At 53.5% G+C, this 14,691-nt stretch overlaps 1 protein-coding gene across 1 annotated transcript in view; it reads left to right on the plus strand.

Moving 5' to 3' along the window:
• The window catches only part of SLC24A4 (solute carrier family 24 member 4), a 157,622-nt gene that overhangs the window by 112,276 nt on the left and 30,655 nt on the right, over positions 1-14,691 (plus strand). Inside the window, exons 11-12 of the mRNA XM_058567578.1 lie at positions 4,253-4,422; positions 8,648-8,852. Coding sequence (XP_058423561.1) covers positions 4,253-4,422; positions 8,648-8,852 — 375 coding nt within the window. The remainder of the gene's footprint in view (positions 1-4,252; positions 4,423-8,647; positions 8,853-14,691) is intronic.

Below are 14,691 nucleotides of genomic sequence, written 5' to 3' on the forward strand. Positions count from 1 at the left end.
CCCCTTCCCCTGGGGCTGCAGCCCGGTCTCCTCAGCTTCTCTTTGGCCCCCTTGTCTGGGGTTCTGGGACCCCGGAGCCAGCCCCTGTTGTCTCTCTTGAGTTCCCCGAATTGTCTAGGCCTGCCTGGCTGCTGCTTTGGGAACCTTGGGAGAGAGCTGTGGACTGGCCACCTGAGGGTCTTGCTCCCTTGTTCCCCATGGCTTTGGGCAAGTCACATCCTCTTTCAGGCAACTTTAATTTCTTTGTGATGTGAATGATGGGACCCGGTAGTCTCAGAGGGGCCTGTTTGCAGGTGTCTGGGATGTGTAGGGGCTGAAATCTATACTCCTTGGCCCCTCCCCGGTCTTCACCCTGGAGTGGCTCAGGGAAGGGGCTCCCTTCCTGTGCACGTTAGGCCAGAGTGTGCTGTCCGGTCTCAGGTAACCCCTGAGGGAGCACCTGTTGCAGGTGCTGGCGTAAGGGATGAATCTCTCCCTACAGAAGGAAGGAGCCCGCTGGGGTAGGGGCACGGCTGCAGTCAAGGCCACAGCCTGGCTGCCAGAGGCCCGCCCGTGAGGGGCAGAGAAAGGAGGCCCGCAGAGGCTGGGGCTGTGCCCGTGTGGCCTGTTTCATAAGTGCTCAGCAGGCTCCCCCAGGAGGGAGCCCGTTTCCAGGACAACGTCCTCAGAAGGGGAAGGAACAATGTGGCTGCTGTTTTGGGTTTTAGCTCCACAGACATAGTGTCTCTGAAGTCGCTATTGAAGGTCCCCACACACAGTCTCTCAGGACAGAGCCTGATTCCTGCCTAGGCTCGTAGACGGAGATGAAGGCTCCTGGGGTCCTCTGGACCTTCAGGGCAAAGAGGAAAGATTCTACCTGCTGAGTCATTCAGGCTGGTGGAACACACCCGCTTCCTCAGGTGCCAGCCCCGAGAGCCACCTCCCCGCCCATGTGGCTGACGGAGGAGGCCTGTCCCCAGAGCCATGAGAAGCATTCCTCATGTGCAACGCCCCTCATGTGGCAGGGCCTTGGCCACCTCCCTTTCCGGGGACATCAGGCTGCCCTGAGGCCGCTGCCTAGGGTGGGCCTTTTCCGGAGCTCTATGGTGGCCCTGTCTCCATCACTTTTATACCCGTGACAGTAGGACTTCCCCCACAAGTTTATTATTTTGTCCCAGATCTCTAAGTCCAAGACAATTTCTAGGAAGTTGGAAGATTAGACACAGGACTGCCCCTCAAGCACAGCCTTTTATCAGCACAGATGTGTTTAGATAAAGACCAAGGAGAAAAAGGCTCAGGGGTGCGGGCCTGGAATTTGAGATGTGGGAGGCCCAGAGAGGCAGCCGTTAGGATTTTTTAGTCCCTGCTGGTGGATGCCCCTTCCCTCCCGGAGGGCCGTGGGTGTGAGTCCCTGCAGGGCACTGTCCCCTAGAATAGACTGAGGCAGGAGGAAGGAGCCCCCAGGAATACCCCCCGGGGACTAAGGAGAACGGAGCTTCAGAAGTTTGCCTTTTTTGGTGGTGTTGCCACAGAATCTTTCCAACTCAGAGTTCTTTTGCGGTCCTGAGGCTGCGGGCGGGTCCGTATCTCACCACCCCACCCCAGGAAGTCCAGGCTGGCTGGCTGGTAGATTCTTTCAAGAACACACACGCGGGCACACGCACACACGCAGCTCTGACTTCGCTGTTATCAGTTTTGGTGTTTCCCATATAAAATTAAAAAAAAAATTTTTTTTTTTTTTTGAGGAAGATTGGCCCTGAGCTAACATCTCTTGCCAATCTTCCTGTTTTCCTTTTTCTCCCCAAAGCCCTGGTACATAGTTGTATATCCTAGTTGTAGGTCCTTCTAGTTCCTCTGTGTGGGATGCCACCTCAGCATGGCTTGATGAGCGGTGCGTAGGTCCATGCCCAGGATCCGAACAGGCGAACCCTGGGCTGCCGAAGCAGAACACATGAACTTAACTGCTATACCACCAGGCCAGCCCCTAAAATACAAATTTTAACCCAACCTCTTGACAGGTTTTGTGCCTTTTGACTACCATTCTTATAAAACACCTTTATGTACTTCAGTGTTCTTAAAGGTCATGCATTTCAGTTCACCAGGTCAGCTCTGGCTAGTTTTCTCTTTTTCTAGGGGATAGCATCCTCCAGCTTTTTTCAGTTGTTTGGGCTTTTTCCCCTAAAACTTTACATGTTTTTCCACATCACACTTCAATTCTACTCAAGAAAGCAGAGCACAGTGCACCAAGAGAAGGTCCCAGGACTGAGGCAGGGGAGCACCCCGTTTCCCGCCGCTGCTGGGAGTCCAGCCTCTCCTGATGCAGCCTGACAGCCAGGGTCGCCTTGCCCGCAGGCTGGGCTCTCTGTCGGGCCCTTCCAGGCTGCCCTGGCCCTGGACACAGCTTTGGCTTGGAGCGGGGAGGGGTGGGCCATGCCTGGCCGTGGGCTGAACTACAAGAAAAACGTGCTGTCAGTGGACAGACCCCCTTGGCTTGGGCTCATCACCTGCCCCTAGGTGGACGACACCAGGACGAGGTGCCCGGGAGCCAGGTGTCATGGCTCAGGAGACTGATGCTCCACAGGCTCTCTCCTTCTGAGCCCGATTGTTGCCCCAGCTGTGCCTGTGACGGGGCTGGGTCCGGGGACTGGACGAGCCTGGAGCTCGCAGCTGTTGTGCTGGTTCTCACCTCCCGTTGGGATGAAGGCTCCAGAGGAGGGAGGGATTCGAGCTTTCCTGCAGCAGACGGGGAGCAGGGGGCAGTGGGCACAGGGGCTCCTTCTCCTCAGAGTGGGACGGAGCCGCGGAATTCAGCCAGAAGAGGGGCCACCCCGAAGGCCAGAGGCCCCGAGCATGGAAGCCCCTGTAGCAGGAGCCCCTCTACTAACACCCTCCTTCGCATACCCACCTGGTGTCTTGGCCACCGTCACGAACGCTGGCCCAAACTCTTGGGCATCCACTGCCTAATCATCTCTGGCAATCTCTGTTGGCCTCTGTCTCCTTAACTCCTCTTCTGAACTGTAAGTAATCGCTTTCATCAAGTGATAACACACGCATTAAAAAAAACAAGTCCCCGAGCCCAGCACACACCTTCTCAGAGGCTAGTCTGTCTCCAACAAATGCATGGTCCTCTTGGCTTCGTTCTAACCACACGCCTCCTGTCTGCTGAGCCTTGCTGCCTGTTTGGTGAGGGTGTGTGTGTCTGGTGTGCATCTCTTTGTGTTTGTGCCATTAACTCTTGCGTGAATTTGCTCTTGACTGCTCCTGCCAGGGAAGGATGCTCACCGGGAGCTGGTGACCGGTGCAGCGGGATGGGCGTGTCCACTTTGACAGGCCCTCGGAGGGGAAAACCGCCTGCTTCTGTGTGCTGTGTTCATGGGTGGTTCTGTTACTAGGCCCTCAGGCCCTGGAGTTAAATATCAGATCCCCCAGGACTCCGGCCCCCAGCATGTTCATGAAGACGGCAAGGAGAAGGTCCAGGGACTTGGGAGATTTGTTCTTCAGCCTCATGAGGGGAAGCAAAGGGTCAGGGAAAGTGGGCTCCCTGCTGGAGGGTGTTGGTTTTATAGGGGACGCTGGGCTCGGCCAGCAGCTCACCCACTGCACGCTCGCAGCAAGCAGGGCCTCTCCTGGGTCTCGGTTGCCTCGTCCAGGGCCTGTGAGCTGAATCTGTGACCTCACCACTGCCTCACTGAGAACAAAGTTAGAAGCATCCTTTTGTGCTGGGTGGAGAAGGTCCCTCAAAGACAGAACAGGTGGCCTTGTCGGAAGTTTAGAGCCAGTGCTCTCTGGTGCTTTCCAGCATTTTCCATTCCAGAGAGCCCTTGTCAATTTGTAAAGTTTCATCTGAGCCTCTGTAAGCAGGGGGAAAGAAAGGTCCCCTCCCAGTCAGGGTGAGAGGTGGTAGGGACCCTGTCTGTAGGTGGACTGCCCTGTGAGGCTTAGATGAGGAACGGAAACACCCTTACAATTAGCCAAGACTGGGCCCCAGAGGAGCAGGGGCAGCGGTTGGCAGAGGCACTAGATGTGGAGTATCTACCTGAGGGGGGGCTGTAGCAGGGGGACCACAGGCTCTGTCTAGTACTCAAGTCGGCAGGTGGTTCAGAGCCGGTGGCCCCCTTTGACTGATGGGAGGAGCTGGAGCAGGGCTCCCAGGCGGCTGCGGGGCCCACAGCCCGAGGAAGCCTGCAATGCCAGGGGAGGTCAGTCGCCCAGCACTTGGGTGTTATCCCCAGGGGCCATCTCGGCGCTAATCACGGCGTTGTGCTCAATATAGTGAAGGAGGAGCCGGCGTACAGCAAAAACCCGGTGGTGATGGTAGATGAGGTCATGAGCTCCAGCCCTCCCAAGTTCAGCTTCCCGGAGGCGGGCTTGCGCGTAATGATCACCAATAAGTTCGGGCCCAGGACGCGGCTGCGGATGGCCAGCAGGATCATCATTAACGAGGTGAGTGCTTAGAGGACCACGAGAGCGGGTGGAGGGGTTCTGGCACCTTGTCGGGACAGTTTCTGGTGTTGGGCCACGAGGGCGTCCTCTGCCGGGCTGGCATTTGTCACCCCACCTGTTTAAGGAAGGAAGCCCCACCATCACCCGCAGGCAGCAAATGATCCCATCGGGAGGGACTTTAAGGCAGGCAGCCCTCGAATACCCTGCTGGAGACGTTCCACTAAGGATCTTGTCAGGCACTAGCGTTAAACTCATTGGAGAAAGGCCAGTCTCAAGTATGGATTGTTTCTTTAAAAGGTTATTTAGGGCAAAACAAGATGAATACACACCTGTTCTCTGTGGATAGAAGAATTCTAGAAGGAAACCGAGATACTGCTGGATAGCGGTTACCTCTGGGAACTTCCCTCCACTCTGTACCCTCATGCTCCACTTGGATTTTGTGCCTTGTCTCTCTCTCTCATTCGAAAAAAAATTTTAATAAGTTTGAATATTACTTAATGTACAAACAGTATAGCAGAGCTAACAGGCTTATTGCTTGCCAGCTTTTCCCGTCTGTGCTGCATATGTGCATGTTGGAGTTTTCAGACCTTATCCTCTGACCCAGGTGGTTACCAGAGAGCTAGAAACTTCCATAGCTAATAATGGGTAGTTAGCGCATCGATTGCATGCAAGAATGAGGTTGCACAGTGCTTAAAGGTTCTATATTTTGAACATTTCTACTTTAATTTCCTACATTATGTGCCCTCTCTGTGGAATGTGTATTAAGAAAGGGAAACATTGCAAGCTTTGAATTATTCTGAATCATTTTGGTCCAAATCGGTAGAAGTTAAATCAATGAAATTTTACTGAACCCTGGCCATTTTTCCTGAGGGTGATAATTGTACCTGCTGGCTGCTGGGGGTGGGAGGCGGGGTTTGAACAACTCTTAAGGATTTGGGGCATTTGAGTTTATAGTATATTTTTCATGGCATACACAGCCAGGGAAATAATGGGGTTTTTGTGAGCTAGTAAAATGCTGGTTGTCAAGCCCCCAAATGTTTAAGCTTCTGGAAAAACCTTGTTTTCCACCATGTTGGGATTGGCCTGCCATGGAAGGCAGCGCAGGGAGCCGGAGAGGCTGGGCTCAGGAGAGGAGCTTCTGAGTTTCCATCTCACATTAGCCATTAACTCACTTAATCTTCCTGGCCTCAGTTTCTCTGTCTGAGGGTGCTGGGCAGGATGCTTCCGGCTCTAAAATTTCAGTGACACCCAGCTGAAAGGCTCTGCCTGGAGGCTGAGCAGTGTCTCTGGGGAAATTGATCATGGACTGGGAATGAGGGAGAATAAAAACCCCAAAATGCCCAGTTTCCAGGTTGTTTCTTAAGACCCTTTGGTTTCATTTCCTTTTCAGTCATTTTAATTCCAGAATGTTACAGAGAAGTCTGCAAAGCTAAAATTAATCCGTGGTAGAAATGCCTATGGGACAGACGCCCTTATTTGCTCATCCTCAGAGAGGGTTTGCAGGGCTGGGTACTGGGGGAGGGGGTGCGAGGGGCGTGGAGGGAGGGCTCTGCTTTTCCTGCCCTCCAGGGCTACGCCTAACCTGACCGTCCTCACCCACAGCCACTGCAACAAGTTGTCAACTGGCCCAGAGTCTCAGCCACCCTCAGTTTCCCCTCCCTCCTTGTGAACCCACCCTGCCTGGTCCCCCACCTCCTTCATCCCCACAACTCTCCGTCCTCATCTCACACCCGGATGCTGGTCATTTTGAGCTGGTCCAGCTGGCTGTAATTTACTAGCTCCTGCTGTGTGCCGGGCAGGTGCGGGATGTTCACCTGTGTCACGGCACTAACCCTCTCTATGACCTTCCGAGGCAGATGATATTTCCAGGTTATCGGAGAAGTGAAGTAATTTGCCCAAAGCCACACAACTAATAAGGGCAGAACAGGAATTCCAACCCAAATCTGAGTCTAGACTGCAAAAGAGAGACTGCATAGATTCTTAGGGGTCGGCCTAGTCCACCTTCCCTCCCCCCTTCTTTCTATGTCTTTATTCCCTGTGATATCCAGCCCCTGCTCGAGTTGCTTCTCATTGCCTCTTCCATGTGGCAGCCCTTCAAACATCAGACAACACCCTACACCTAATTTTCTCCTTGAGTCTCAACAACCTTGGAACCTCCCACCCTCCCTGATGTGGCAGGGTTCCAGTCCTCACCATCTAGTTACTCTCCCGTGAAAACCATCCAGTTTGTCTCTCTTGGCATGTGGATCCATCACCTCCTTTGTGTTCTGATCTATTCCTCTTTTAATACAACCTCAGGTAGCTTTAGATATTTTTTCCAGGTTCAATCCTCTGTTGATTCCTATTAAGCTAGAGTCATGACCCCCTCCCATTGCTACCATTCATGTTGCTACTAAGTTGTAACCCCCCTTACAATTCTGTCCTTGCACAGCTAGTTTCTTTTTTGTTTTTTGTTGTTTTTTAACTATAAGGATGACTTGTCATTTAACCCTATGTGGAAGGCACAATACTATGCCTGCATGTCTGGGCCTGAGTCTCAGGCATAGATCACTTGGCTGTTTTTGGTACGCTAAGTGTTGTGGATGCGCTTGTAAGAAAATAATTTTTAAATTTCTACCCCACCCTAGACTTCATGATTTAGGAGTCCTTGCCTAAAACTGACATGGAGGCAGTTAAATGGTCCATTCTTCTTTCTTTTAGAGAAATGACATGCTTCCATTTTAAGTAGTAATTACTTTTGTTAATTTCCAGTAATCACGAGGATAGGCGTTGGGTACACGGTTGTAGAGTTTTGACATTTGCTGACTCTTGTTCTCCTGCTGAAGTAGTTGGAGGGATGTATGTGTCCATTGTGTGACCCTCGTTATCCACAGGCCTAAAGCTGATCCGTAAATATTTGTAATGAGACTCAGATAAAGGTGAGCCGTGCAGAGGCAAGCAGATTCTCGGGAAAGGGGAGACCTGTTGGTTTCTTCACGTGTGGCCTGTGCCTTTCCCTGGTTTAGTAGAAACTCACAGCTTTGGCCAGAAAGTTCAGCTTCTGCTTGGGTGGAAAGGGGGCGGCCTTTGTCAGTAGCTACAGTGAGATGAGGGAGGGAGGGGATGGGCTGGTTCAGGGCACACCCGTTAGAAGTGGCAAAAGGCGTGGACAGCAGAGGCTGTCGTAATGGCCAGTAACCCGATAAGAAGCTCAATATCGTTAGTGGTCAGAGAAACGCGGATTAACACCACAATTAGTTACCACCACGCATCCACCAGGATGGCTAAAGTTTAAAGGACAATACCAAGTGTTGACAAGGATGGGAAGCATCTGAAATCCTAATCCATTGCTGGTGCAAGTGTAAAATGGTTCAACGTGCACTTACCTTGTGACCTGGCAATTCCACTCCTAGATAAATACCCACGAGAAATGAGTGCTTATGTCCACAAAAAGACACGCACACAAATGTTCATAGCAGCATTCTTTACAATAACCAAAAGGGGGAGACAACCCAGTGCCCATCAACAGGCAGAGGATACATTGTGGCTTATTCATACAAGGGAATACTACACACCCGTGAAAAATAACAAATTACTGATTCACATGACAACATGGATAAATCTCATGGATATTAGGTGGGTGAAAGAAGCCAGACATAAAATAGTATACACGGTTTGAATCCATTTATATGAAATTCAAGTTCAGAAAAACTAATTGATATTTATAAAAGAATAGTGGTTGCCTTGGTTACATCTGGAGAGAGGGGCACATAGACTAGGAAGTGTCTAGGGAGTCTTCTAAGGGGCAGGAAGTGTTCTACATTGTGAGATGAAACATCATTGAGCCATATGCTTAATGTGCGTGTGCTTTTTGTGTGATATACCTAAAAAAAATTTTAAACTATGCAGGGCCTCTCCTGTCACTGTCTTCAGGTGGCTTATGAACGTCCACTGGGGAAACCGAGATGATCACTGTCATCCGGTGTCATGGGCTGGGTTGTCAGGTTGGCACTGAGAAGGGGAGACCCAGGGCTCTGACCAGTCCCCAAAAGCTTCCTGGTGTCAGTCCCAATGGAAATGAGTAAACTCAGATAGATTCCAAGGTTCCTGGGCCATTTCACAGGGAAACCGATATCCAGGGGTGTTGTTCTAGAAACCTCTAAGGGCTGTGTATGCGTATGGGAAAAAGCACCAGTGTGACACTTGTCACCCGTCTTGGCGTCTGTCTTGCCTCCTGTCCTCACAGCGGCAGCGACTGATCAACTCAGCGAACGGCGTGAGCAGCAAGCCGCTTCAGAACGGGAGACACGAGAACATCGAGAACGGGAACGTTCCTGCGGAAAACCCCGCAGACCCTCAGCGGGAGCAGGAGCAGCAGCCCCTGCCCCCGCCACCACCCCCGGAGCCCGAGCCGGTCGAGGCTGCCTTCCTGTCCCCCTTCTCCATGCCCGGTGAGTTCTGGGGCTGTGGGGCTCTCAGGCTGTGCTGCCTGGGGCTCTGCTGGGACCCAGCCCCGGTCTTCAGGGTGGAGACCTGGACCCATGGTGGGGGTCGGCTGTGAATGGTCGACATTAGGTCACCAGGGTGCTTAGGGGCACTCGGTCAACACCTATTAGTACTGAACCATGGATCAGAGCTGCAGTTGGACTCAGGCCGAGCAGGGGGAGCCTGTGCACCAGACAGCAGGCCAGCTGGAGACACAGGAAGTACCAGTAACCCCTGTGACCGCACTGAAATGTCCAGGGCAACTGGTCTGTCTTTTGCAGTAAGAAAAAGCAACCACCACTGTTATTTTTATGGACATGCATAGACTCCACCCCTTCTAGTGTGGGCAGGCTGTTTGCTGGGCCAGGATATCCTAAGGCCCCAAATGATCCTTAGATGGTTACATCTTATACATTTGACGACATCTCCTACCCATAAATAAGTCAGATCAGACCATGACTTTGCCCAAGCCCTCAGCATCCTCCCATCTCACTGGAGTTTGACCTCTGAGGCCCAGTGTCATCTGACTGCTGGCTCTTTACTGACCTCCCCTTCTGTCCTCCCTCTCGTGCCCTCTGCTTCAGCCACACTGGCCTCCTCACTGTCCTTCCTAGAACACACCAGGTGTGCTGCTGCCCCAGGACCTTTGCACTTGCCCTTTGGTGGAAAGCACTTTCCCCACTTACCCATATGGCTCACTCCCTTGTCTTCTTCAGGTCTCTGCTTAAATGTCACCTTCTCAGTGTGGCTTTCCCTAACCACCCTATTTGAGATATTTTGTTTTTCTTACCTTGTGTGACTCCTCCAAGTAAAATGTCAGTTCCACGGAGGGGCAGAGATCTTTGTCTATTTCCTTCGCTGCTGTACCGCCAGGGCTCTTGTCTGACACATGGCAGGTGCTTAGTAAACATCCGTGAAATGAATGGATTCAGGAGTTCACATGCGAGAGGACCCCCAGACACACTCAGTCTGCCTTCATCTTTAACCAAACTCCTGCAGTGTGAGACAGGAAGTGAAGGCCTCAGCTGTTGGGTCCCAATCGCAGAGGTTTTTTCTTGGCATCCTGCCATCCTGAGAGGCAGCAGAATACCAAGATTTTCAAGTCCAGCACCTGATGTTTTTCTGGAAAGAATTCTGTGTTGAACATCAGGCTCACAAAGTACCTAGTTTGGGAGATGGCTCTGGGGGGAGAGAGGCTGCCCAGTTCCCCGCCCCCATCTTTCTGTCCCCAAGTGGATGGTGTGGGCCTGCTCAGGCTGGGGCGCTCTGCTTCATCCTGAAAACACAGGCTCCACTGGGAATCACAGGGCTTCCTCGGAGTTTCTGGATTAGTTTCCAGGGCGCGCTGATCACAGCTACCCAGGGGCTCTTCCCGAAATTCAGGGCCTGGTCCTGAAACCCCGATGTTCCCAAGACTGGAGTGGGGCCTGGGAATCTGCACTTTCAAACCCTCTCTGGGTGATTCCCGGGACCTGGCCACGTTAAGAATTGCTGCTGCTGGTCAGTACCTCCCAGCCTTCTTTCACATGAGAGGCAGGCCCAGAAAATGAAGTTTGTCCCCTCACTGAGGACACAGAGGGTCTAGCTCCCTGGGTCCCCCTCTGCTGACCAGAAGGCTGGGGGGGATGTGTTTTGGCCCACCCCCAGCGTGACCTGGCACATCAGCTCGCCTGCCGGAACACTCTGGGGAGCAAAGATCATGCTCAGCCAGCTTGTCTGGAGGGCTAAAGGTCCCCCTGTGCTGGGTGGGAGCTTGGCCCCTGAGGCCGGGGCTGGCACACTGAGGAGGGGTGGTCTTCTCCAGACCCAGGAACCTCTATCAGATTACCTGTTTGTCAACACCAGGAGAAAGAAGATTTCTGCAGGGCAGGATCCTGGGAGGGCAGTGTGTCCGCCAGGGGAGAACCTGCTCCCAGGCTGCTGAACCAGCCCGGGGCCCTGCCCCACCTAGCATTTTTTAGTCTTGCGTTCGTAAGAGGTCCCGACACAGACCTCGGGTGCGGTGCCCCACAGCCCCACGTCCTCACATCACCAGCCCAGTTCCTGTCCCCAGTCCACATGGGGCCAAGTACAGGGACTTGGGGCTGCGGTCACCAAAGAGGCCTGGAGACCAGACGCCAGGGAGGCTGGGAGTGTGGTCACAGGGAGGCAGATGCAGCCACGGTCCAGGAAACAGCCTCGCTCGGGGGGGAGGACCGAGAAGGGGCTCCCCTTCGGTGAGTTCTATTCTCTGGCCCCGGGACGTGAGTGGGAGAATCCCCATTTTAAAGATGTGGGGCCTGCTGGGGCCACTTCATCTGAATCCTGGTCCTTATGCTGCCCGCTGTCCAGGCTTCTGCAGGAAAGCGAAGAAGGGATGTGCCCGTCTTGGCAGCTGCTATTCTGTCGAGTGAGGCGGCTCTGTGTAAGGACAACTCATCTTTGCGTTTCCTTGAAAGCTTGAGTTTGGCAGGATTGGGTGGGGTGGGCCCCAGGGACAACTACCTTTCCCCTGTCCTTGTCCAGGGATCTGGTGCTCCTCTGGGAAGTGGCTGTGGGAAATGGGATCTAGCTCCCTGCAGGGACTCTGGGCAGGTCACCTCCAGGGTGGGGGGCTTAGGATGCTGCTCTCTTTCGAGGGCGGGGACCAGAGAGCTCCCAGGTTCTCTGCACCTGTGAGTCCTTCAGGACTTCCTATTATAATCGGTCCACCTTCCTCCTCAAGCCAGAGGCTCAGGGACATTCCCCTGGGCTCGCACGCAACAGAGCCAAGTGCCTCGAGCTTCCGCCCGGTGCTCGCCTCTCCTTGTCCTCAGGAACAGGCCGAGGCTGCCTTGTCCCTGCGGAAGGCTCCCTTTGCGTCCCTGTGCCTGTGTTTCCAGGTGTTCCCCCTGGAAACCACCAGTTCCTCTCCCCCCTACCCCCCGCCCGCAGCTCTTCTCTGTTGCAGGGACAGGCTGGCAGGCAGGCTGGGCTCCGGAGCCCAGAAGTCCTGGGTTTGAATCTCGATTCTGCTGCTCACCAGCGCTGTAGCCCTGAGCAAGCTGCTTCACTCCCTAAACCTCCGTCCCTCATCCATAAGATGGGGTGATGGCACTCACCTCCCAGGGGTGCTCTGAGTAGTAAGATAATGAGTCGCCGCCTCTGTGCACTGTCTGACACGTAGTTAGTCCTCGGTAAGTGTTAATTCAGATCACAGTGTGCTTTAATCCTGTGGCTTCTATTATACCCAGCTTCTCGCATCCCCCCCAGTTGGACTGCAAGCGATGTTCTAGGAAGGTCCCAGAATCCCTGGAGGCCTGGAACTGGGGCCACACGAGAGTCAGGGAGAGGGAACTAGCATCTGCTAGGACCTGCTGTGTGCAGGCACTGGGCTCAGACACTTTGCAGGCAGGATAATTCTTGTCAGTAACAAACAGCTCATGCTGTTCTGGGCTTTGGGGCTCCAGGTGGGAACGGGACAGCCACAGGGCCTGCCCTCTGGGAGCTTCTGGGCTGGCGGCGCAGATCCAGGCAGATAAGCTCTCCGCGCGCTTTGTGCATGGTCTCCCTCCCTATCACACAGCCAATACTGGAGGAGGTGGATGCGCCAGCCTGCGCCCCAGGCTCTGCCCTCCTGCCTGAGGGATCGCTGGGCTTGCGGACCAGAGCCCAGGGCGCCCAGGCAGCCTGGCTCCGGGGCCCACCTGCTCTGCTGCTAGACTTACATCAGCACCAAATGCAGCCACGCCTTCCCACTCTGGGCCACGGAGGCTGGTAATTGGGCCTCCCAGGCCAGCTGTTGGCCAGAGGAAGTAGAGAGGGAGCTCTTTCTCCCTTGGAAACTCTGGTCTGCAGCCCTGGCACTGCCCTGCAATGGTCAGCCCTGGACCCTGAGCCCCAGCCCAGGCGGGGAAGCCCTTCATGACTTAACGGTCTAGGGGTTCCTGCCAGCCCAGTGGGCCACAGCCTGGCCCTCCCACAGGACTCCTCTCTCCTGCCCCCAAGTGGGTGAGGAAATCATATCGTGCGTACTGGGGCGCTGGCCCTCACATCTGCTGCTGTTGTAGCAGCCAGCATCCGTTAGGGACTTGCTGTGTGTTGGGCACGGAAGGACAAATAGGGAATTCTTATGGGGCTTCTGTATGCCACGCCCTGCCCCTCATTTAATCCTCACAACAACACGTGCGGTGAGGACAATTATTATCTCCACTTGACAGAGAAGGAGAGGGAAGCACAGAGAGGTTAAGTGACTTGCCCACGGTCACCCAGCTACTAGGTGGAGAGCAGGGTTTCCAACCTGGGTAGTACACGCTAACCACTGTGCAGTACTGCCTCTTTGTTCAGTGCACTTTCGTTTAATCCTTGCAGCTGCCTTGTGAGGGAGGCGGTAACATTATCGTCATTTTGCAGAGAGGAAAACTGAGGCTCAGAGAGGCTATGGGACTTCCCAAGTCACACAGCCATTATTTGGGGAGCCACTCTTCCAACCTGCGCCTCCCAAGCTATGAACACCAACATGTTCTGCTCCCAGTCGGGAGCAGAGTCCCAGACCGCGAGCCCCAACTGGGAGCAGAGTCCCAGACCGCGAGCCCCAGGGCTGTCACATAGCGGGCGAGTGGCCTTAGATAGCTATGTACCCTAGACACACAATGCAATTCAGCTGATTTCAGTGGAGAAACTGTAGGATACATGTGCATTTCACAGAAGTCCAGGCCCGTGGAGCTTCTGGGAACAGTAACAGGAGGTAAAACCAGTTGAGAGCTCACCCTGGGCCCGACCAAGTGCTTGACACACATTAACTCATTAAGTCCTCATGGCAGCCTGAGAGGATGGGTACTTTTATTATCCCCATTTCCCAGGTGAAGAAACTGAGGCACAGAGAGGTTTAGTTGCCCAGGGTCACACAGCAGGAAGGGGCAGAGCCGGGATTTGCACACTGGCATTCTGACCCCAGACGCGTTTAGGGGACAACATTGTAGGCCACCCAGTGGATTCTTTCGGCTCACCGTTCCTTTGGAGCCACAACGAAATGCTTGCCTCTGTCCAGGTTGTTAGCACCTTCTAGCTTGTACACAGGGTGCCAAGTGACTTGTGTCCGTGGTGAGTAAGCCGTGTAGAATTGAGTTGAATTCTGAGCGTTTGGGAGCCTGACATGCTCTCTTCAGGCCTGGATGGCTCGGCTAACCCTTCTCTTCCTTTATTATAGTAAAACAGCACAGGCAAGCAGATGATTTCGGGAAGCTTTGAGGGCTTGTTCTCCCCACCCCACCCCCATCTTCCTCAGTTCTGCACAGCACTGGAGAGAGCTGTCCTGGTGGGGAGGACGGAGGTCTGTTTAGTCTCTCTAAACCCAGTCAGGGGGATGCTGCAGAAATGGAACTCGAGAAAACTCCACGCACCTGTTCTTTCCTCGCCACATCCGCAAAAGCAGTGGAGACACTGCAGGTGCTGTGGGCTCATTGACTTGTGAAATTCCACACACGGTTCCCGTCTGTTCCAGGCCCCCAGAGGCACACGGCACTTGACGGTGGAAACCATCTTGTTCTTGCCACCAGAGCAATCGCACATTCAGTACACTGTCTCATAAGTCAAGGTCGGGATTTCAAGGAAGGGTCCTTATCGATCACTGTTTGTGGAGCACTGAGGGGTCAGTCCACAGCCCAATTAGAACAAACGCTGGCTGAGCATTTTTATTGTTTAATATAACAGCTTCGTTGAGATATAATTCGCTTACCATAAGTCACACCTTTAAAGTATACAACTGAGCGGTTTTTAGTATATTAACAGAGTTGTGCAACTATCACCACCATCAATTTTAGAACATCTTGAGCACCCCCAAAAGAA

This window comes from Diceros bicornis, chromosome 24 (genome assembly GCF_020826845.1).
Source record: "Diceros bicornis minor isolate mBicDic1 chromosome 24, mDicBic1.mat.cur, whole genome shotgun sequence".
NCBI lineage: Eukaryota > Metazoa > Chordata > Mammalia > Perissodactyla > Rhinocerotidae > Diceros > Diceros bicornis.